Genomic DNA, 26,737 nt, shown 5'->3' on the forward strand with positions numbered 1-26,737 from the left:
ATCCAAGAAATGTAGGCAGCTTTTACTGACATATAACTGATGGTCAGACCTGTACATAGTCAGAGAATGTTTATGGAAACAAACTTGTCATTGTAGCATCTCACCCAAAGTGTATGACAGCAATTCTCAAAATATGTCACATTAACACCTGCATCCTGTCAACCCTTGACAAGAGTGTGTGCAATAACAGATTGTTAGGTATGTGTATAGCATCAGCATGGAATCTGGGAGTATGTGTAGAATTTGTCAGGTAGTGTTAACAAAGATTTTCTCCACAACTATAACAGGTAAGAGGTGTAGACTGTAGGTGCAACACAGTTCACTTATATACTTGTCTACAAGCATGGAATCTGGGAGTATGTGTAGAAATTGTCAGGTAGTGTTAATGATTTTCTCAACAGCTGTACCAGGTAAGAGGTGTAGACTGTAGGTACAACACAGTTCACTTATATACCTGTCTACAAGCATGGAACCTGGGAGTATGTGTAGAAATCATCAGGTAGTGTTAACAATGATTTTCTCAACAGCTATAACAGGTAAGAGCTGTAGCCAATACGTGAGACACAGTCCACATATATACTAATCTACAAACATACCATTGTACAAAGTAAGGACATTGGGTAGTGTAATAATACATGTAAGGGACAGATCACTGCAGTGACTAAGAAAGTTGTGAAAACTACAGGGATATATTAGTTATTAATTGAACTCTCTCTCTCACCCCCACCATATGTGCAACAATAACCTAATTACACACCTCAATGGGTACGTGTACACTCCAAACTTTTGTTTGGACATATGTCCTATTGGTTTATAAATATTCACATTTGGTTCCATGCATGTGCCATGTTAAAATACTCCCATATTGGTGGCCTGTTGCCATCAATGAAACCTGCATGCTGTTGTAATGGCCACTGTTTTCCCATATATGCATATATTCTGCTTGCTCTGCAACTATTGTAAATCTGGTGTCTTGGGTTAATGGGAATACCTATGCATGCTGTTATAACTAATTCTGAATGCTGTTGACTATTACTAACTGATATCTTTCTTACAACTGCAACAGCATAGCTTGTATGGGAAGGCCGGTCCCAGCAGACCCACCTGTCCCACCTCAGCTGGTCATGGCATCGGGCACCAGCACGTCTGGGGCCCAGCCTGAGAACTCCTCCTCCATTGGCTCTGCACTACCTTCGGGTGGAACCGCCGCAGGGGAAGGGGCTCAGCCCCCCCTGGGAGCGGGGGCAGAGAGGTACCTGTAACCCACCATCAGGTCCTATCCATGGTGCGTAGCATACTCGATAAGGAGATTCGATTGAGGGCAGTATGGCACAATTAGAGGGTGAGCCTGCCTCTCCTGCCCAATACCCAGCAAAGCCACCTTTGGGGCCATGAAGGTGCAGTAGAGACTACCCATGGGTAGGGACCTCAGTCCCACTGTTTCCATTTGGGGGCTCGTGGGCTTGCGACTTCCAAACACCCCTCCCTGTCCAAGGTGTTTACCTGCCACATGTGTCATATGCCACCCCTGTATATGTCTTGTCTGTCTTGTCTATTAACCTGACCAACCTACCTCCCCAAATATACCTACTACCCTTCCCCAACATCCCACTTTCACCTGAAAAAAAAAAGGCAATGTGTTTCCACAAAAAAATCTCGCCCCATACATAGCTGTCCATTTCGCACACATGTCCACTGGACACATGTAATCCGGTCTAATTGGCATCACAACAAATTATTGCTGTCCTCACTCCCACTCAGGGGTTTGAGTGTTGAAATCTACCTCCAAATTCAGTGTATATGCACAGCTGTTGCTGTAGAAGAAATGGGCAGCTATGGACCTTCCCTAAACCCTTCCTGCACATCTCTGGCTAATTTCCGTACTGTCTTTCCCTCTTGTGCCCCTTTTTTCACCACTTTCCTATCAACCCCTTTTTCTTTTCTTTTAAAGAAATTAGCATGGGGTAAGCGGGAGTAAGCACTTTTAAGCAGCAGTAAGCAGGTTTAAGCCTGCTTGCATGGTGGTAAGCACTGCTTACACAGATTAAACAATTTAGAAGCTAACTGAGTGTAAGAAACTGTAACTGGAAGTTAGCAATGCTTACCGCCACGCAAACCCATGCCAACCCGCTTACAACTGCGTTAAAGTGCCTTAATCACTCTGTATCCAATGGCCTGTGTTCTGCCCAGCAACAAAATAAACTACCTCAGCAAGGCTCAAACCCAGGATGCTGCACATCATAGACAAAGTGATTTATCAGTAAGCCATGCCAAATATACATAAGTCTGATGTTTTAACAAACATATCATCCAGCCCAGTCATGCAACAATACAGAGAATGTATACCAACATGTAGATGTATGTGTGTGCATACATATATTAATATCAAAACAGATACAACATATCTATATATGTATATATATATATATATATATATATATATATGTATATATATATATATATCTATATATATATATATATATAAATATATGAATATATATGAACATATATACATGCAAATGCCTACATCTATACATATATATGTCAACACCTATATGTCGACATATACACAGCAACTTACATATATGTACGCAGATATATATATATATATATATATATATATATATATATATATATATATATATATATATATCTGTAGGTATATACAGACATAGTTTTTATATATATATATATATATATATATATATATATATACCTATATAAATATATATGGCCATACATCTGTACATCTGTAGATAGCAATGGTAGATTAACAGAAACATATATGTCCACATGCACCATTAATGGGGTTGAATGGCCCCAAACAATATACGTCTTGTATGAATTGGCATACCCCCCACAGCCAAACATGTCTGCCCTGCAATACACTACCAAGTGTTACAGATCCCATAACCAGGACCTGACACTACATGGGCACATGATGTTAACAGTACTACATCGCACCTGTATGATGTCCGGCTGGTATTGATAACATATCATGCAGTACAGTCTGGCTCACATAGGAAATGTAAAATGTGGAAGCTATCAACATCCCCAGGATACATATACACACACAGATATATGCAGATATATATATATATATATATATATATATATATATATATATATATACATATATATATATATATATATATATATATATATATATATATATATATATATATATATATATATATATACACACACACACACATATATATATATATATATATATATATATATATATATATATATATATACATGTGACTGCACATACACACAGAGATATGTACAGTAAGATACTTATATAGTAGGCGCACACAATATAGTACAGCCACTATGCCTACAGTTAACACCTAACAACTGGACACTGGATGAGCCACCCATACAAATGACATTCATTGCCTGCAACTTATACCCACAGAGAGGTTATAGGATAAACACCACACACAGGTTTGCAGAAATGGAATACCTTTATTTGTGTACTATTACAGATCTCTATGCCATGTCATATAGTTGTTCAGACACTGACATCCATATCAACAGAGTAATGCAACTGTGAAACAGTTATACTAATAAAGTAGTCTGGAAAGGTCCACAACTGTTGCTCTCCAGGCCAAGCCTTTCAAATTGTACATTAGTAAAGACAGACTGGGCCACAGGATACCACACAATCAACAGTAAGTGATGAAGATGTCTAGTCCAGCAGCCTCTATCTACACTCTGTACACAATCACTAGGTGGTAAAGACTTCAGTTGACCAACTGGATTGTAACTGTACATAACATTGCATAACTGACACCATCACAGGCACACTGGCAAACAGAACAGTCTGTATGGCAGGAGGCAGTAGGCCTGCAGTAACCCACTTTATGAAAGTAATGTCAAGATAGGTGACATGTATGGTACTGTACATCCAGATACCTTAAGGCAGCTCACCCCTGATACCCCCACATGTAACAGCCTAGGTTATGTATGGTGCACCCCCCCCCCAAACTCACTAATACAGGGACATATGCCACATACATGGCCTCTGGAGTGCATATGGGCTCACATGTATTGTGTAAGTGAAGCCCACACATATATGGCCCCAGCCCCACCGTATCTGTGGGGGATACAACAGCAGTGGACTGCTGGCAGGCATGGCAGCGTGGTATACGTATATGTGCATATGTATCTCTATCTGTATATGTGTAGACATATACTGCTCTGTATATGTATATAGCTGGGTGTGTATATGCATATCTATGTACATATACACACCCATCTGTATATGTTGATATCAATATGTGCAATTATCTATATAGATATCTGGATAATCATATGTACATATATATTCACCATATGTACTGAACATGGAGTGTTGCCCTACCTCAGCCCCTATAGTCCCACATTCATAGTGCAAGAGGATGTCAGGCATGTATAGCAGGTATATTAGCAGACTATTGCTACTGTAATAGGGATTGTCTTCACAGACATGGTGTGTGTGGTAGGTCACATCTGCTTTTCACATGTGCGCCATTGGCTACTGACAGACATCCTAAGGACATCATAGTACAGTACCACTGCAAGCACGTAATGCTTCTGTGGACTAATGGAGAGATATTGGCCAATAGATGTGGACATTCTGACACACTCTGTACTGTCCAGAGGTATACACAGAAACCCTTAGTGCAGAACATGTGGACCAAGCCTGACAATATGGATGTTAACAGCCATGTAGATGGGTATAACACATAATGACTGGTATACATTTGCCCCATAGGTTATGCATTCACACACCTCAGTTTTTCCTGACACATAATAACTGCTGGCACAGAGGTGCCATGGCCACATACAACCCACTAGATATTGACACACATCTGTACAGTATCCCACAGCTCTATTTGACATACATAACTGTTAAGGGAGGCCCAGCAGCAGTACATCTGGAAAGTATCTGGACATGACACCATGCTGGGTAAGTACACTAAGCTGCTAGGCATATAACAAAGCACTGTACAGGCTACAGGCAGACTGGCTGAACACTGGCCTACATCTCCTGTGAAGGAATGCACATGTACCTGCATATATAGCAGGCTCTACAGGCATGTCACAGCACAGGTTAAAATACACCTGTGTGAAATTGCATAACCACAACCAATGTGTTCAACACCATACTCATATGTGCCACTCCCACACTAACCCTACATATACTGGGCCGCTACACAGTGTGGTCTGATGCCCATCTGTGATATGGGACATGTGTGTGTATGGCCCTATAAACATGTAAGCCAATATGGTAACATACTGTGGAGCAGCTTGTAACATCAGATAGGATGGGACCTAGGACGATGACATCTACCACAGTCTGTACACTGGCCAAAGTACATATTAACAATACACACACTGTCAGCATTCACCATAAGTACACAGACCTCAGTACTGTACAAACAACCACAGAATGTCCAGGTCATGTCATCATATATAACCCCTACTGTACATAACATGTGTAGCTGTCTGATGTCTCACTGGCTTGTTATCAGAAATGATGATACTAATGATGGTGTACAGCACATATCATCATCATCTTCTTATAGCTGTTCCCTTTAGGGATCGCCACAGCGAATCATCTGTTTTCATTTCTTCCTGTCCTCTATATCTTGCTCTGTCACACCAACCACCTGCATGTCCTCTCTCACCACATGCATAAACCTTATCTTAGGCCTTCCTCTTTTCCTGATACTTGGTAGCTTCATCCTTAGCATCTTTTTCCCAATATACTCAGCATCCCTCTTCAGTGCATGTCCAAACCAATGCAATCTTGCCTCTCTGGCTTTGTCTCCAAAGCTTCCAACCTGGGCTGACCCTCTAATATACTTATTCCTAATCTTGTCCACCCTCGTCACACCCAGTGCAAATCTTAACATCTTTAACTCTGCCACATCCAGCTCTAACACCTGTCTTTTTGTCAGTGCCACTGTCTCCAACTCATATAACATAGCTGGCTTCACTACCCTGTTGTAGACCTTCCCTTTCACTCTTACTGGTACTCATCTGTCACAAATCACTCCTGATACTCTTTTCCATCCACTCCATCCTGCCTGTACTCTCTTCTTCACCTCTCATCCACACTCACCCTTACTCTGAACTATTGATCCCAAGTATTTAAACTCATCCACCTTCGCCACCTCTACTCCTTGCATCCTCACCATTCCTCTAACCTCCCTTTCATTCACACACATATATTCTGTCATAATTCTGCTGACCTTCATTCCTCTTCTCTCTAGAGCATATCTCCATCTCTCCAGGGTCTCCTCCACCTGTTCCATACTCTCACTACAGATCACAATGTCATCTGCAAACATCATAGTCCACGGGGACTCCTGTCTGAGCTCGTCTGTCAACCTGTCCATCACGATTACAAATAAGAAAGGGCTCAGAACTGATCCTTGATGTAATCCCACCTCCACCTTAAACGCACCCATCACTGACACCGCAGACCTCACTGCTGTCACACTACCCTCGTACATATTTTGTACCACTCTTACATACTTCTCTGACACTCCCGGCTTCCTCATACAATACCACAACTCCTCTCTAGGCACTCTGTCATATGCTTTCTCTAAGTCTATAAAAACACAATGCAACTCCTTCTGACCTTCTCTGTACTTCTCCATCAACACTCTCAGAGCAAGCATCGCATCTGTAGTGCTCTTTCCTGGCATGAAACCATACTGCTGATCACTAATCATCAAGTCTCTTCTTAACCTAGCTTTCACTTCTCATTCCCATAACTTCATGCTGTGACTGATCCTAGCTTTCACTTCTCATTCCCATAACTTCATGCTGTGACTGATCAATTTAATCCCTCTGTAGTTACTACAGCTCTGCACATCACCCTTATTCTTAAAAATCAGTACCAAACACTTTTTCTCCATTCCTCAGGCATCCTCTCACTTTCCAAAATTTCATTAAACAATCTGGTTAAAAACTCCACTGCCATTTCACCTAAACACCTCCATGCTTCCACAGGTATGTCATCTGGACCAACAGCATTTCCATTCTTCATCCTCTTCATATCTATCCTTACTTCCTCCTTGCTAATCCATTGCACTTCATGATTCACTATCCCCACATCATCCAACCTTCGCTCCCTCTCATTCTCTTCATTCATCAACCCCTCAAAGTACTCTTTCCATCTGCTCAACACACTCTCCTCACTTGTAAGTATGTTTCCCTCATTATCGTTTATCATCTTTACCTGCTGCACATCTTTCCTAGCTTGGTCCCTCTGTCTAGCCAATTGGTACAGGTCCTTTTCTCCCTCTTTAGTGTCCAATCTTTCATACAACTCTTCATATGCCTTATCCTTAGCCTTCACCACCTCTCTCTTTGCCATGCACCTCATCTCCTTATACTCCTGTCTACTTTCTTCGTCTCTCTGACAATCTCACTTCTTCTTTGACACCCTCTTTCTCTGTATACTCTCCTGTACTTCCTCATTCCACCACCATGTCTCCTTGACATTCTTTCTCTGTCCAGATGTCATACCAATAATCTTTCTAGCTGTCTCCCCTACTAGCTCTGCTGTAGTTACCCAACTATTTGATAACTCTTCATGCCACCCAGTGCCTGTCTTAACTCTTCCCTGAACTCTACCTCACAATTACCTTTTTTCAATTTCCACCATTTGATCCTTGCTGCTGCCCTCACACTCCTCCTCCTCTTCTTGATTACCAACATCATCTTACAAACCACCTTCCTATGCTGCCTAACTACATGTTCCCCAGTCACTGCTTTACAGTCTCCAATCTCCTTCAAATTGGCCCTCCTACATAGGATATAATCCACCTGTGTGCATCTTCCTCCACTCTTATATGTCACCCTATGCTCCTCCCTCTTGTTAAAATACATATTCACCACAGCCATGTCCATCCTTTTCACAAAATCCACTACCATCTGACCTTCTGCAGTCCTTTAACACCATACCTTCCCATCACTTCCTCATCCCCTCTGTTCCCTTCACCAACATGCCTATTGAAATCTGCTCCAATCACCACTCTTTCACCCTTAGGTACAGTCATCACCACTTCATCCAACTCACTCCAAATTTTTTCTTTCTCGTCCATCGCACACCCAACTTGTGGAGCATATGCACTAATAACATTCATCATTACACCATCAATTTCCAGCTTCATAAACATTACTCTATCCGACACTCTTTTCACCTCCAAAACGCTCTTAGCATACTGTTCCTTCAGGATAACTCCTATGCCATTTCTCCTCTCATCCACACCATGATAAAACAATTTGAACCCACCTCCGATACACCTAGCCTTACTCCCCTTCCATCTGGTTTCTTGCACACACAATATACCAACCTTCCTTCTGTCCATCATATTGGCTAGCTCTCTCCCTATACCAGTCATACTGCCAACATTCAAAGTTCCGACCCTCACTACCACAGTCCTAGCCTTTCTCCTCTCTTCCTGCCTTTGGCCATGCCTTTCCCCTCCTCTACTCTTTCGGCCAACCGTAGCCCAATTTCCACCAGCACCGTGTTGGCTAACAGTACTGGTGGCAGTCGTTGTTAACCCGGGCCTCGACTGATCCGGTATGTAAATATTTACTGGTGTCAGCATGAATGATTTGGCCAAGTGTTACACTGGATGCCCTTCCTGACGCAACCTTCCCCATTTATCCATGCTTGGGACCAGCACAAAGAAATGCACTGGCTTGTACATCCCCAGTATGCACCTCTTAATGCACGACATATTTACAAAGATTGACAGAGTTCTGGCTGGAAGCACATACACAGGGCCAGTAACCTCATACATTTACTGTTGTAACAGGGTTTGTAGCAACATATGTCCTATGAGGGATATGAGGTCAGTAACTGTAATGGCGTTTACCATCTACAGACTGCAATCCTCACACTACCTTCTACTGTTCACAGATAGATGCTCTGTGGGTAACACATGAAACCAAAGGCACAACACACTGCCCAGTCTGCAGATGGCCCTACAGATGGGGATTCCTCATAAACATAGAACTGACATGGCAGGTATTAAAACATGTAGGACAGCCATATCCACACAAACACTGTTAAACCAACATTACTCCAAATGCAGTATGGCAGCACTTACAGTCTGTAGTCAGGTCAGGCACATCCCCCTCCTGTGTGTTGCCCTGTTTCCACAGTGTATGTTGTTAGAGGCAAATCCCCAATCCATCCGAGAAGCTGTTTGCCAAACAACAGATCTAGTTCCTGCTCACAGTGAATGAAAAGGGCCAACACCAACATGGTATTCCTAGAGACTGGTATGCATGAGTGCATTTCTGCACGGATATGTGGTGGTCGACTGTGCCAGATGGTTATACAAGGCTAGGTGATGGGTATACATTGGCATCAGGCCACATGACAATTGTCTGCATTGTGGCTCAGGGCTGTGGTTTCTGCATTTGCTCACACAGGTGGGTATTTTATCCACCATCCAGTCACCTGGGTGACTATTGCATGTGGCCAATGGTGTGCATCGCTTGCCATGTATGTGTTCCTTAGTCCAAGACATGGACAGTGTATGGGATGTGCACACCTCCCACATGCATGTACAGTAACGGGAACTGTATCTGGGGTGTCGGGCCTATGTTGTGTACACAGATTATCATCAGATGTGCCAGTCTTGGCCAGCTGTGGCAGGAACTGGTAATGGAAAGCAGGTTACCCCTGCACCTGCATTGATAGCATGCTAATGACATTCCCTGGTGTGGCATCTGTCCATACAGGGCATGTTTTCAGGCATGGTATGTCCTTTGAGGATCACATGTGATGGCACCACAGGTGTTGCAGGTGTCCAATGGGGAACATGGGGAAGGTGCACTGTCTGCCTGTATGTGCCTATTGGACAGATGGACAGGGTGGCATGCCCTCTGTAGGTCACTGCATTCACTCCATAGTTACTATCAGTCACCAATATGCAGTGTACTGCACACATATTGGCTGTTGCCTTGGCATGTGTGTGTGTGTGTGTGTGTGTGTGTGTGTGTGTGTGTGTGTGTGTGTGTGTGTGTGTGTGTGTGTGTATGAGACATGGGCTGAAAGTGTGCTCTGGGTAATACTGGGGCTGCTAACTGTGATTGCCTGGCCTTGATGTCTTATGTATGGGTAAGGATTTGAACCCCAGCTTCTCGGCTACTTTACATTTGTTATCCCTGTACAGTGGACAATGTGATATATACTAGGGCCACCATATAAGAAATTTGCAAAACCCACTCTACATTGGGCCCAGGTGTCACACTCTCACACCCAGCTCCACACAGGATACGAGTTACACATACACACACCCACCTGTCATGTTTGGGAGTAAACCCCCTACCTAGCTAGTTTATTACACTACAGCACAACACAGTTATAGTACATGCCATGGCGATTACTGGAGTACTCCTTCCCCAAAGGTGTATATCACATTGGCTATCATCAGCAGGATTGCCAAAATAGGCCATTTGAAATGTACTGAGTGTGACCAGCCTAAAATGCATCGCTCCCTACACAGACATTGAAACACACACAAAACATCCACAACCGACATGTGTGGGTATAGAATCCCTAACAGAGGTCTATATCACACTATAGTATGGAGCTCTAATAGGACACACCATGGGGATTACTGGAGAACCCCTTCCTCAAAGGTGTATTTCGCAATGAATGACATCAGCAAGATTGCCAAAGTAGGGCATTTGACATGTATTGAGTGTGACTAGCCTAAAATGCATTGCTCCCTACACTGACATTGAAACACACACAACCAACATGTGTGGGTATATAACCTCTAACAGAGGTCTATATCACACTACAGCAGTATGCAGTTATGGAACGTGCTAGGGAGATTACTCTGCTACATTCTTCCCAGAGGTGTATTTCTAAGTGGATGACATCAGCAGCCTTGCCAAAGTAGAGCATACAAATTGTATGGAGTGTGACTACCCTAAAAAGCATTGTTCTTTACATAGACAGACACACACAAACTTAACAAGTCTGGGATTAGAACACACCTAATTATGTTAGCACACTACAGCAGTACGCAGTTATGGGATGCACCACAGAGATTACTGGGATACTATATTCCCAGAGGTGTATTTCTAGGTGGATGACATCAGCAGCCTTACCAAAGTAGAGCATTTAAATTGTAGGGGGTGTGACTACCCTGAAAAGCATTGCTTTCTACAAAGACAGACAGACACACATGAGAACACACACACAGTTGCCAAGGCTGGGATTAGAACTCCTACCTAACTATTCTATCACATTATAGCAGTACATAGTTACGGCACACGCTATGGAGATTAGTGGGATACAGCTTTCCCAGAGATGTATTTCTAGGTGGATGACATCAGCAGCCTTACCAAAGTAGGGCATTTAAATTGTAGGGGGTGTGACTACCCTAAAAAGCATTGTTTTCTACACAGATAGGCACACACACATGAACACAGTTGCCAAGGCTGGGGTTGGAAATCCTACCTAACTATTCTATCAGACTACACCAGTACACAGTTATGGCACATGCAACAAAGATTACTGGAATGCAACCTTCCCAGAGATGTATTTCTAGGTGGGTGACATCAGCAGCCTTACCAAAGTAGAGCATTTAAATTATAGTGTGACTACCCTAAAAAGCATTGCTTTCTACACAGACAGACATACACACACACACACACAGTTGCAAAGGCTGGGGTTGGAACTCCTACCTAACTATTCTATCAGACTACACTAGTATGCAGTTATGGGATGCGCCACAGGGATTACAGGGATCCAACTCTCTCAAAGGTGTATTTCACAGTGGATAACCTCAGCAAGCTTGTCATAGTGGGGCTATGGAGAGTGCAGTGTGTCTGCATGGTCCATAACCCATTCATCTAGGCATTGACACACCACATGCGGGCATAACCTGGGTCATATTTCACAGGTACGTATATACAGCTGCTAGATGACTACTTCCTTGTACAGTCATGATGCACAGCTGGCATGTGCACCACATTCTCTGTAGTGCTGACAGATACCGGTAGTATCTGCAGTGAGTGACATCTGACCCTCGTGTGTTTGTGGCCCTTTGCCTGTGTGCTGGGTGGGACAGGCCTGGATGGCTCCTTATCACAGTCACCCTCTTCCACACATCTATGTATGTCTACCTTTGACTTATTATAGTGTGTTGTCCTTACATATATGCCTGTATTCCTATCCACTGTGTGTGCAAAAGCATGAGTGGTGCATAATGAGGAGTGTCTGCACTACCATCTGCAGCTGCCAGATATGTCTGGTTCACTGGTGTTTGCAGACATGACCTTCATGTGTTTAAGTGTGTGAGCATGGCCAGTATGACTGTCTGTATTGAATGTGTGGATCGAGTCCAGATTGTTTTTACTGCAGTGCTGACCTCTGTGTTGTACACCTACAGGTAGCATGCTGTCTCTGCAGGGTATCCGTTGATCATTTGGCATGGACTGTTACTAAATTTCTGCATAGGATGGGGGGCACACCTGACTATTTCTACATTTCTACACAGGATTGTGGGGGGGGGGCACCTGACTGTTACTATATTTCTACGTAGGATGGGGGGGCACACCTGACTATTTCTACATTTCTACACAGGATTGTGGGGGAGACACCTGACTGTTACTATATTTCTATGTAGGATGGGGGGCACACCTGACTATTTCTACATTTCTACACAAGATTGGGGGGGCACACCTGACTGTTACTACATTTCTACGTAGGATGGGGGGCACACCTGACTATTTCTACATTTCTACACAGGATTTTGGGGGTGGCATACCTGACACTTGTACACATTTGCTAAGACTGTACTGGTATGTCGGGTACTCCATTTTGGTCTGTTGTCTTACCTATCATGCTGACTAGAGGCATACCAGTGTACTACAGTTCTTAGCTTTTAATTACCTACATATTAGTTTCTGACTTCCTACCCTCCAGAACTGACATCCCACTGCCTGACCTGCTGTAGTCTGTCTGTGTAGGCCTGGGGGGGGTGGTTACCCATAGGCCTCATTCAGAGGCCATAGCACAGACTTTGTTTGTGTTTGTCTACACCTGTCCTGCTGGCTGTGACTGTTGTTGGGTATGTGACTCCCCCCGACTGGCATGTGTGAGTCACTTACCTTGTAGGTGTCCCAGTATTGAGGGGGGTGCTGCAGAGCTGTCTCTGTCGGATGCACATAGTACACTCCGTACACATGGTTAGGCACAGGTAGTGTGATGTTTGGCATCCCTTTTACTGTATGTGAGAGTCAGATAGAGGTGTTATTCCCTGGGTCCCTCCTGTGTCAGTGTATGTGCTATGCATTGCCTCTTTGCCAAGGCCAGGGCATACTGGGCATGCCTCCTTCTGCCTACTGGGGCAGGCTCAGGTTGATCCTCCTCTGAGTCACTCTGTGCCTGTGCAGGGCTTGGCAATGGTGGGAGGGCTGAGTGGCCCTGCCTCATGCTGTTCCTGCTGCAGCTGTTTCCACAAGATCATATTGTGTAGCATGGCACATACAAGGACAATTTGGGTACATGCAGCTGGTGAGTACTGCAAGGCTCCACCGGATGTGTCCAGGCACCGGAACCATGACTTTAGCATCCCAAACACATGCTCTACTATAATTCTAGTCTGTGAGTTTGCCTTATTATGGAGATCTTGTTCAGGTGTGTGTGAATTTCTGATGGGTGTCATCAGCCACGGCTGCAGTGCATATCCAGCATCCCCAACTAGGCAACCATCAGGGATGTCCCCGATGGAAAATCTCTGTTACAGCTGCGTCAGATGCCAGATGTGGGAAAATTGATAGCTTGCAGGGCAACCAGCACACACATTCATTATTATGCCCTGGGCATCGCACCCGACCTGGCAGTTGATGGAGGGGAAGCCCTTGCGGTCGATGTAGACCCTACCCTGCTCACCGGGTGGTGCTTTGATGTGTATGTGTGTGCAGTCTATAGCACCCACTACCTCAGGGTATTCTGCTGTTTGGTGGAACATTTGCATATTGCTGGCCAACGCCTCACGGATGTTGGGGAAATATACATGCTCACCAACATGTGCTGACATAGCATCCAGGAACTGGTGGAGAACCCTGAATGCTGATGCCTCTAAAATCCCCATCATATCCGCAGTTGGCCTTTGGAAGGTACCTGTAGCTAGTACTTTTAGGCCTACACATACCTTGGTATCCACTGGGATGGGTTCCCCTCTATTAGTTCTGTGTGTCAGGCGTGGCCGGCACAGCTCAACAATTTGGTGTAGGAAGTCCCTGTCCACTCTATAGTGCTCCACTATTTCCAGCTCATGTAGTCCATGGTAGGTTACCCTAGGTCTGTACACTCTTCTCCGTCTCCTCACTGTGGGTTGGTGGACAGCATTTACATCCTCATCACCCTCAGCTTCTTCCACAAGTTGTTGTATGATGGCTATTGCAGTCCTATCATTTTGCTGTTGTGAGTGTTAAAAGTTCCCGGCTTGTTTACACCGGTGGTGTGTGAAAAAAACAGAGGGGAAGGTGTTTGCTTAGTTTATAATAGTGTTTTGGTCTGGGCTGGTCTGCTGCCTGTGTAATTGGCTGATTCTGATACATTTCACCTTCCAGCTAAGCTAGTTCTCCTTGATTACCTTCCTACTGCTGTTTTCCCTTCTCATTGCCTTCCTGTTTAAGCCCAGGGTGCCCCGCGCAAACAGAGTGCACAAATGTGCACAATGCTGCTATTTCCTGGTTTAACGTCTTTTTTCTTTCTGTAAAACCCAGTGCGCGGTGCGCACACCCACTTAGGCTTTGAAAAGAGTGCTAAGCAGGTTTAGACATGCTAAGCAAGGAGCAAACCCAAGCCACAGGGCTCCAATCCACTTACAGTATGCCTGACACCCCCCCCCCCAATGATGTTACATATCTCCGAGGCTTGCACAAAGCTATTCCTTCTCTTTCACTGTTGGGACCTGGCTAACATGCTGGGGAAAACTGGGATTCACTATCCTTCCCCTCATTTGCATAGGATTGCCTGCTAATGCATAGTTACATGTCTCACACTGAGCCTCCCCCCTTAGCAGCCACTTCTCACTGGTCAGGTTGTCTTCTGCCTGCCATTGACTTGCATGGCAGAATAGTGATTTTAGTTAGACTGCTTATTTTAGGTTTATTTTATTATTTTCCCCCGATCCCATTTGCACGCTGCTGCCCTACGCTTAAACATCCGAGATCAGCTAAAAAAAAATATAAGTTGATTTTTGTATTTTTTTTTTTGTTTTTTTGTTTGTTTTCAATGCCAGTGTCCTTATACTTGGCTGTTGGCATGCTTACTACATGATATGCAACCTTTATTTGGGGCTGTCACAGCTCCGTTTTGGAATTTGCAGAAATGTATTCGGTTACTAACTGAGTACATTTCTGAAGATAGCATTAGTCTTGCACGGACTGTTGCAAGCTTCCTGGATTGCAAAATCATCTCATTTGCATAGATTTCTCCTGCAAATGTGGTGATTTGCATACCAGGGCTTAGTCAGTACAGGATTAGTGCAGGAGTGCTTGTGCATGCCCCTGCAGGCTGTTCCTGGATCGCATGGCAGACATATTGCCTGCTTAAGCTCCTGCACCGATCTTGCACTCCTTGCAAGCTTTTGAGAATCTGGGGGAGTAAACATGCACAGAGATGTACTCGTGCACATGCACAGACACAAACATAAGTACAGCCAGCATTAATACATTTATTAGTGTTTCAATAACCCTACTGATTTTTTTGATTGTATAGGCCATAATGTTTATTACAGGTCAAAAATCTGAAAAATGCATCTTGGGATTTATTTCTCTCAAAATGAAGTATAATGCTGTTAGTTTATATTTGCCATTGTAATTTTTTTCCTACAATTTCTAAGCAGGATTTGTTATTAAAAAGAATACTGCAGAATGGTTTGTTTTATTTGTGGAATATCTCTCAGAGGAGGCAACACCCCCTTCAAATGTCTGCATTGTTCCACACAATTTAAGTACTTGGACCTTTTTACACAGGCTATGAAACCTGGTCTGCACTCAGTCTTTGCACAATAAATGTCCTGGCATTAATGACTTGAGAGATAGAAATAAGATATGGAGTAGATGAGACATGAAGTGACTATTATGCATTACATTGTGATCAATACAGACAACCATATACAAGGAATTAATACATATGTTACCTCCTTAACTTAAACTGGAACACATAGGGTTGGTAAATAACACATATAGTATTACCACAAAATAATGACTGGAGGCTGCAAAGAAATCATTTTACATTGCACACCCATGTTTGAGCAATGCTCAGAGTTCATGTATATGACCTATGCTCAGGGTATCCATGTATACCTATGCTCAGACTATCCGTGTATACCTTTGCTCAGACTATCCATGTATGAGCTATGCTGAGAGTACCAGGAGTTTCTGAGGTGTGCCTGAATTTTATAGTATAGTATAGTATAGTATTTATAGTAAGCCATCTGGGACTGGAATAAACATTTTTGAATTACAGCTCCTCTATTACTGCATTTCAATCTCTATGTTACCTGCTCTGTGTTGCTTAGTATTTTCCTTTTACCTGACATATTCCAGAATGTCTACAGGATACATAATTTAAAGAGATACAAGTCAGCTGCATCCTGTGGTACAACTCTCTGTAAACTGCAAAACTGCAGAGATGTCTCTCGTTGCATATGTTAATAGACTTGAAGACTTGTATTTATTGTCAAGTACCTCTCAAATGACCCTGACTTTGGGTTACAGTTTTTCTCTGTCCATCCTATTCCTTCCTAAAAATTGCAATTTTGGGAGAAGGGATAGATTACATTAAATAAATAATGACAATAACTAAAGTTATACACATTGTTTACTTTACAAAATGCATGTTAATTCACAACCTCAATAATGTTGATGACTCAGGTTAATTGTATTCATATTTTATAGAGTAACCCGAATGTCCTGTATTATTTTTGGATTTGTCCATGATTCTGGAGGTAACAGTTTTTTTATGAGAAAACAGTATATCTGGTCACATTTACAGTTTCTAAAAAAAAAAACTAATGATTAGTATTGTTTACCTATTCTGTCAAGAGATACACGGAGAAAATAAGCAACCCAATTCCTACATGTTTCAGGTAGTATGGGGCTTTGATAAGTGACTATAAATAGGTACTCTAATCAATGCTTTTGAGTATCTGTTAGATTACAGAAATCAAATTATGAAATGATAATTTCAACAATATTCTGAATTAAGTAATAACATCTAATTTTAGAGATAGTTCTACAGAAACAAGGATACATCATGTAATAAAACAATTTGCATTACAGTTTACTGATAACAACATGAAAAATCAAATATTAATATAACTCATTCATGTCACAAACATTATGGATGCATGATTAGAAAAGCTCAACCACCATTTTTAAAGTAGACCGTTAAAGAAAAAACTAATTTACATAGGGGCAGCAAGGTTGCTGCTGAATTAAAAATGCTGCAAATCTTTTGATAGAATATATATATATATATATATATATATATATATATATATATATATATATATATATATATATATATATATATCTATATCAGCTGCAGTGTAGCAGTCTTCATAGGTTCATAGGTTCATAAGAGGTAACTAGGCTAGCGGCCCTAGAGTCTTTATAAGCCTAGGCATGTTAATCCTTGGTTAGATGGACATACTTTACAGTCCGTGTGGGACATGGGTGCCACCCCCAGGGTGAATTTATGCTCACCCATCTATTTGTCCAAGTTGCACTTGAATGTGTCATTATTTAAAGAGTTATATTATGTTACATACCACAAAGCATATGAAATGACAATGTACAAAATCCCTGTTATAAAGATAAATGAAATACATATATAATACATATGTAACACCACAGCTAATATTTGTAAAATCACAACTCCCACAATGCTGTCATAAACAGTAGCATAGTTTAATGTTTTTCATTCCTCTGCTACTGAGTGTGAATATATAGTCAGACAGTTTCATCCAGTCATCTCATGGTATATGGTTTCAGAGAAATAATACATTCATTTGTATGAAATGTTTAATGCTGAGCTTAAGTTTTAATAACCACATTATGATTTTTTTGCCCTTTCCTCAGATGTACAGCAGAATGGAAGGGAAATCGATGCCACATTAAAATCAAACCACATCCCAGCCCTACATCACATCAGACCAGTGGATCTGGTAAGAAATAAGCACATCTCTAAACAGCCTGTCATTCTTCTTTTATTAGTAGTCGCACTTTTTTACTTATCATGTTTTGTATCAATTTACTTTTAGGTTTAGGGGAAATCTGGGCTGGGCTTGCTGTTGGATTAGCTCTACTCACCGTTGGACTTGTATTTGGAATCTGTTATCTCTTTAGACAGAAAATTTGGACAAGGTAAATCAAACTTAGTGTTTTGATCTAATCTAGCTTCTTTCTTGATTGTACTAACACCAATAACATGTAGCATTTATAATTACATTTCTTAAAAGTTGTAATTTACAGCCAGCTGTTTAATAACGTTCAGAAATGGACTAGTCATAGCGTTACATCAATGGTACCGGGTACTGGCCATTGTGTCCTTTCCCAAAGCAGTAATGCTAGGTCACACGAAGGCCCTTAATTAAGACCCATGATAGAAAAGAGGAAATTAACATATGTGTGTCAACTTAAAAAAAGTGGAAGACATCATGCAATTTGACCCTTCAGCAATAAATGAATGCCCTTACAGAAAGAGTCACCATACATGGGAAATGATTTCATGTTGAGATTACTAAATAACTCTCAAAATCTAGTACCTAACATTTCCCCCTTTACATGCCTATATGGATGATAGTGCTGTCTAGTGGCAGACAGAAATGATGAGCACAGTACGGTCTGCATGAAACAGCACCAGTGAAATGACAGCTTGCCAACCATCCACAGGTTAAGGACAAGAGACACTCATGGGTGGTGCTAATGGTGCTTATTCCCCAAAGGAGGGCACAGGACTACCAACAGAAAAAAGCTGCTGGACACAAGTGCAAATGTTAAGGCATGCTATAATCATTTTTTAAATTAAAGTACATATTTGCCATACACACATCCAAAAAAATAGACTGGGATGGAAGAATGTATACAACCCTATAGGTCTGGTTTTGAGAGTAAAATAAAGGTAGAGGATTTCAGATTTAAATGTGCTATTGAGGAAGCCATTGCATAGTTGACTACCTTTGGTTCCTATACATCACTGACTGCAGAGTTGATAAGATTCTAGCTAGATAAGTTCAATTCCTCAATGCTGAACTTGATGAGCAGTGGTTTTCTTTATGAAATCATTGCAGGAATTTTTTGCGATTATGCACTGACAATAAATCCTGGCTTTGACAGATTTGTATTATTATACAACAACAAAGCGAAATAAACAGTATATAAAGAAAGGTTTTACAATCGAAACAACTTTACTCTGTAAAGGCTGAGTGTGGCCGAGGCGCTAAGAGAATATTCATTGTGGAATTAGATTGCTTTTGGTGAACATAAGAACGCATTTTCACTGGTTTTATTTTGCTTTGTTGTATGGTTTTCAAGTGGTGCTTTTGTAGTTTTAAGATTTGTATTATTCTTCGTGTCTGTGTCACCATGGAACTGATATACATCATTTTTTTGGGAGGGTTGTTCCCACATGGGAGAGGGCAAGGTGGCAACAATTAATTTTTTTAATTGATCTGAGTTCTCAGCCACCCAAAATCAGTGAATTGTTTCACTACTGAGTTGTGAGTTGACAAAATCATGGTAAAAATTATAACTTAAACAGACTAAGTAAAATAGTTATGAAACCATTCCTGCCTGAGCATTTAGTAACTATCATGAAATATGTAATTCTATTATAAAAATGCCTTCTTGTGAATGTTTCTCTAAGTCTGTGTCATTCCTAAATGTGAATACATTGCCTTAATAATATATTTTGTTTTCCATGAATTTCAAACTGAAGTGGCAGAATGTATCAGTCTGGAATGCATTGAGGGGTGTGCAGCACAAGTAAAATGAAACCTGTGTAATATTGATTTTTAAGGCTTGCCCTGAGAACAGTACTCAATGCTACCAAATTGAAAGTTCAGCCTGAGGTTATTTTACTGCAGTACCCTGAAGGCAATAACATTATTTGTAACACACGGGAATGAATTACAAAGAGATAACACTGCTGCTATTCACTTATATAACTTTAAACTGGGATAGCATTCTACCCTCCTGCAGGGATGACAGTGGGATACAAGAGCAAGAGAAGTGTTAGGTATGAGCATCCACGTGGACTAGGTCACATCTGCAGCATTTACTTAGTTCTACATCAATCACTCCACACTGTGAGTCTAACAACAATATAATGAATAGAGTTTAATGCTACGTATTAATAAACCCAGAGAGATTTGCTTCATGCCATTATGCTTAATATGTTCTAATGTATGTACTACTAGGCACTGTGGCTTTCGAGAAAAGCACTCTGAAAAATATGATACAATGCAGTGACAGTTTCAAATGTAGCACCACAGAAGAGATTGTCACACCATAGTCAAGATTTCATTACTTATGGCAAGAAGCAAGCTGATTCCAAAACACAACACACGGTAAGGCAGGTCTTGCAAATAAGAAAGCAAGGAAATGCAGAAAAGGTATTTGAGGTGTATGGCAAAATATATTTGTTTCCTGGAAGGATAGTCAGTAGACACAAATAGCTCATATGGCGAAAGCATTAATATTATTGTTATTGGTATTATTAGTATTATTATTAATGTATAATAGTCTTCACATTACACTATTTAAAATATAGCAACTTCCCCTAACTCTACTACGTGTGTCATCTCTGTTTTCCATTTGAAACATCTGTTGCCTTTAGTTCAAGAATTTATGTAAAAGATGTCGGTGTACCTTGAGTTGTGTAAGTAAAACCAGAGGAAATAATGGTATAAAATGTACTAAAATACCAAAATGCCATGGAGATCCAATAAGTGATCCAACACCTTCGATTCACTGTAAAACCACAATAAGGCCAAAAGTCCAAAAAGACAAAAGAATACTTGCAATAGAAACATGTAATAATCCATTGTGAAACTTTGTTCAGTCCCAAGTAAAATGAAACAATTCGCCGTCAATTCCAATGCAATAAATGTTCTCCAAAAGCACCACACGAATACCGGCTAAAACTGATTTATTAACGAAACGTCAATAAAAACATCAATGAAACTGCTAGTGTGGGTCCAACCCAATGATAAACCGCTACAACGCTGGTTAACGTACTAGCATGCTGGTAACCAAACCATCATGATAAAACCAAATGTTTATTGCACAATACTAAAAGTACGTTTTAAATGTATCAAGAACTTTTTTAAAAATACATTTAAAAAAGCACGGACACGCTGTTACGGTTAAGCACTTTCACTCAAATCTCTTGAGCTTCTTCAGAACAACTCCGTCTTGGATTGTTCGTCTTTTAAAACTTCTTTGGCGCCAAATCACCAGCTAAAATTTAAAGCAACAGAGTATCCTAATATATCCCTTTTAGTAATATACAGCAATGTAAACAAAACAATATGTACATCTCATTCCTTTGTATATCCATTGCATAAAACTAATATTGTATAAAAAATACTAATATAAACTTATTAAAACTTTATGCAATCCCTAACAGTAGAACATTCATAAATAAAATAAATAATTCTCCTAATGACATACATGTAATGACATATCAAAAGAAATGACCCGCACTTATGACCCTGAATCAATCGACTGGCTAAAACTAACTATATATTTGTACTTACTTGACTATATATTGACTTCAAATATATACTTTAATGAGATATTATCGTTGAGTCCTGGTGGAGTGGTGGCATCAATGAATATTTGCCACCATGCTTCACGATAATTTAAAACTCTTCTAATGTCTCCACCTGTAGGGTCATTTTTAACCGTATCTAACAACCCAAATTTGAAATAATGATCATCACCGTTGGTGTCTATGTGTTTAAAAAGTGCACTTCTTTCATCTTTTTGACTTATATTAAAGATGTGTTCATATATACGCTTTTTTAAACTTCTTTCAGTTTTTCCCACATAATAACTGTAACATTCTTGACAGATGGTGATGTATACTACCATCTTAGTATTACAATTCCCCCTGATGAACCTGATTTTAGATTTGGTAGCATTATTTAATATTATTTCCTTGTTGTCAAAAATGTAACGGCACTGACTGCATGATCCACATTTCGTGGTATGTTGGGTAACCTTCTTAGATGTTTCATTACTGTATGTATTCCCCTTTTCTAATAATCTTTTAATGTTAGCTCCCATCTTATACACTATACTTGGTTTGTCTCCTATTATATTCCTTACTGTTTCATCACTGAATAAAATATACCAATAGTTCTTAATAATCTGTATAACATTCCTACTTTGTGGATTATACATCAAAATTAATGCCCTTCGCTTGTCTTCATTTAATTTTACATTATTCCCCACCTTTCCATTATTTCCAGGGATGAATTTGTTACCTAACCCTAATAATGGTTTGTATTTGGTATTCCAAAGACTCAGAACATATGTGTCCACATCATCCAATAATTTTTGTGGATATCCCCTTTCAAAAAACATATTGTGTATGAAATGAATCTCTTTTACCAAGGACTTATACGCAGTAGTCATTCTCATAGCCCTTATGCATTGACCTTTATATATATTCTTTTTAATTTTCAGGATGGCAGCTTTCATATGACAAATAATCATTGGAAAATGTTTCTTTTCTAAAAATTTTGGAATGCAACTTCCCTCCATCTGTATATATAAACGTATCAAGGTAAGCTGTGCCAACCCTATTATATGAATAAGTAAATTTCAAAAAATCACTGCTGTGATTGAGAAATTGGATAAACTCTAATAGTCCTTCTTTACTAGATTTCCATATAATGTAAATGTCGTCCAAAAATCTAACATAGTGAGCAATGTGCTCAAAATAAGGGCTGGAAAAAAGAACAGAGTCTTCCCAATCAAGCATGACCAGGTTGGCGTAAATGGGAGCACAAGCTGCTCCCATTGCCACCCCCTGGTCTGCCGAAAGTACTCTCCTTCAAAATATATAAAGTTGTTGTCCAAAATGATATCCAACATTTCCAGTATTAAACTCACTTCATCCCATACAACTCCTGCATATTTTCTAATACTGTTATCAAATGCTTCTAAACCTATAGTTTTGGGTATGCAAGAGAAAAGATCAATAGCATCAATTGTTACGGATATATAATCATCCTTCCATATTAGTGTGGGGAAGTTCCTCAAAAAATCCCATGAATCTTTTGCCAAATGTGATATATGGTTGTATATATGTTTCAATTTCACATCTATATATTTTCCAATTGGATATGTCTTGGATTTACTCCCAGATATAATAGGTCGAAACGGGGGGTCCATAATATTTTTATGAATTTTCAGAATACCAACAATGGTGGCCATACTTGGGCTCTTCACCTTTAAAAACTTGTATATGTTTTTGTTGATTCTACCATCAATCAAAAATTCCTCTATGTAACTGTCTATTCTCTGGTATGCTATATTGATTTCATTCAAAGATATAGTCACATAATTGTCCGATTCATATAATATTTGATGTATCTTGTTGGTGTATGCCAAAGTGTCGTATAATACTATCCCCCACCCTTGTCCGGTTTCATAACCCTTATTTTGTTGTTTGCCTGTAAGTTCTTTAATACCTCACTTTCCTCAGGGATTAAATTAAATTCCTGGGCATCTCGCTTATAATCTTTGTACAATCTATAAATATCTCTCGATACAATTCTCTCATAAATCTCTATTGTAGGATGTTGTACCGGTACAAATGTACTTGGAATTTTAAGCTCTGATTGTTGGTATTGCACAACGGCACTGTTTGTGTTGCTGGGGATTTTACTGAAAAAGACAGCTAGATTTAACTTCCTAGTGAATTTCTTTAACTCCACTATACTGTCAACCATTGAAAACTTGGGAATGCGTATACATTTCATTCCCTTGGATAGTAACGAAAAGTGTGTCTTAGTAATTGCAATGTTGGCATGGTTGTAAATATTGAAACCATTCCACGTATAAGTTATACCATTAACAGGCATATCCACAGTTGGAATATCCCCTCTCCTTCTCCCCTCTACTACCTTTGGTTCTTCCAGGTCCTTGGTTGGTATCTGTCTTTCTGCTGATACCTTTCCCCTTTGTTTCTGTACGGTTCTCCCTGGGTGATGTTATCCCTCCAAAAATGTGAATTGACATTTCCATGTCTATTTCGACTGCTAGGTTTGTGAAAACGGGACTGTTCATCCATGTCCCTCTCTTCAAAATTCTCATTTTTCATCCCCCAATAATAAACTTTCCTTTGCTCATAGTGCTCTACATCCCTCTTGATTTTCTTATGCTTCGTCTCACTCAAAGTATGTATGTATTTCTCATTCAAAGAGAACTGATTGTTGTACATCCTCTCCCACTCAATGAAAAGTAAATCAGTGGTGATCTTAAGGTTTAAATCCTCAGTTTCCTGTATATGTTGAGCTAACTTATCATCATTATGTTTAATGATGAGTCTCATAAACTTAATCCCACAATCATCAAAAAACTGATTAAATTCATTAATAATCCCATCATTCAACTTAAACCCCATAGGTTGTTTGAAAAATCTCAATCCTTTCGGAACAATTTTCATAGATATACATTTGTGTAAGTAGGCATTTTCTACCTTAACACTATTAATACTTTTTAATTTTTTGCCCAACATAAAAATCATATCCTTTAATGTCCCAAACGATCCATTGTCTTTGGGATTCATATCCGATCGTGTCACAGTACTATCAAAATTGTAACTAGTTTCTATAAATCTATTGAATTTATTGTAGCCAGAGTCTTTTGCTTGTCCATCATTGCTAATAGAATGTAATTGTTGTTTAGATGTATTTACAGTACCTTTTGTGTGATGCTCCTGTTTTCCAACTATGTTGGAGTAAGTTTTAATCGGAATATTTTTAGGTCTTGCACCCATCCGTTTGAATTCATCCTCAATATCATAAATAGAATAATCAAAAGTACAGTTGGAACCAGAATGATTATAACTGTGCAATGGCTCAGTAGTGTTGTAAACATAATCTATGTCAATAGGACAGACTTTCTGCGTTTGACCTTGACCATTCGGTATTGGAAAGCTGTCCAATAATGATTCCAAACTGTCAATGGTCCTGTGTTGTCTTTCGCCGGTATTGGATGCTTTAAGAGTCAGATATTGTAACTTCTCTTCTTTCTGTATTCCAGTCATTGTCCGCTGTAGTTCATTGGAACTGTTGAGATGCATGCCTCTCTGAGCTGACACTTCATCAATAATATTTGTGGAATTACCAAGTTTGGTCTTAACAAGATCAAAAAGTTTACCCATGTCCTTTCTAAGACTCTCCATATCCTGTTTCAATGATTTTATATAATTTTCCAATGATTATTTGTCATATGAAAGCTGCCATCCTGAAAATTAAAAAAGAATATATATAAAGGTCAATGCATAAGGGCTATGAGAATGACTACTGCGTATAAGTCCTTGGTAGAAGAGATTCATTTCATACACAATATGTTTTTCGAAAGGGGATATCCATAAAAATTATTGGATGATGTGGACACATATGTTCTGAGTCTTTGGAATACCAAATACAAACCATTATTAGGGTTAGGTAACGAATTCATCCCTGGAAATAATGGAAAGGTGGGGAATAATGTAAAATTAAATGAAGACAAGCGAAGGGCATTCATTTTGATGTACAATCCACAAAGTAGGAATGTTATACAGATTATTAAGAACTATTGGTATATTTTATTCAGTGATGAAACAGTAAGGAATATAATAGGAGACAAACCAAGTATAGTGTATAAGATGGGAGTTAACATTAAAAGATTATTAGAAAAGGGGAATACATACAGTAATGAAACATCTAGGAAGGTTACCCAACATACCACGAAATGTGGATCATGCAGCCAGTGCCGTTACATTTTTGACAACAAGGAAATAATATTAAATAATGCTACCAAATCTAAAATCAGGTTCATCAGGGGGAATTGTAATACTAAGATGGTAGTATACATCGCCATCTGTCAAGAATGTTACAGTTATTATGTGGGAAAAACTGAAAGAAGTTTAAAAAAGCGTATATATGAACACATCTATAATATAAGGAAAAAAGATGAAAGAAGTGCACTTTTTAAGCACATAGACACCAACGGTTTTGATCATTATTTCAAATTTGGGTTGTTAGATACGGTTAAAAATGACCCTAGAGGTGGAGACATTAGAAGAGTTTTAAATTATCGTGAAGCATGGTGGCAAATATTCATTGATGCCACCACTCCACCAGGACTCAGCGATAATATCTCATTAAAAGCTATACTTGAAGTCAATATATAGTCAAGTAAGTGCAAATATATAGTTAGTTTTAGCCAGTCGATTGATTCAGAGTCATAAGTGCGGGTCATTTCTTTTGATATGTCATTACATGTATGTCATTAGGAGAATTATTTATTTTATTTATGAATGTTTTACTGTTAGGGATTGCATAAAGTTTTAATAAGTTTATATTAGTATTTTTTATACAATATTAGTTTTATGCAATGGATATACAAAGGAATGAGATGTACATATTGTGTTGTATACATTGCTGTATAT

The 26,737-nt window shown here is 39.9% G+C and overlaps 1 protein-coding gene across 1 annotated transcript in view; it reads left to right on the top strand.

The window, feature by feature from the left end:
* The window catches only part of MALRD1 (MAM and LDL receptor class A domain containing 1), a 3,217,568-nt gene extending 3,199,135 nt beyond the window's left edge, over positions 1 to 18,433 (top strand). Inside the window, exons 26-27 of the mRNA XM_044065510.1 lie at positions 18,145 to 18,230; positions 18,327 to 18,433. Of these exons, the coding sequence (XP_043921445.1) occupies positions 18,145 to 18,230; positions 18,327 to 18,433 (193 nt within the window). The remainder of the gene's footprint in view (positions 1 to 18,144; positions 18,231 to 18,326) is intronic.
* Positions 18,434 to 26,737: the final 8,304 nt, after the last annotated feature.

This window comes from Protopterus annectens, chromosome 3.part0 (genome assembly GCF_019279795.1).
Source record: "Protopterus annectens isolate FY-2018-M chromosome 3.part0, PAN1.0, whole genome shotgun sequence".
Taxonomy (NCBI): domain Eukaryota; kingdom Metazoa; phylum Chordata; order Ceratodontiformes; family Protopteridae; genus Protopterus; species Protopterus annectens.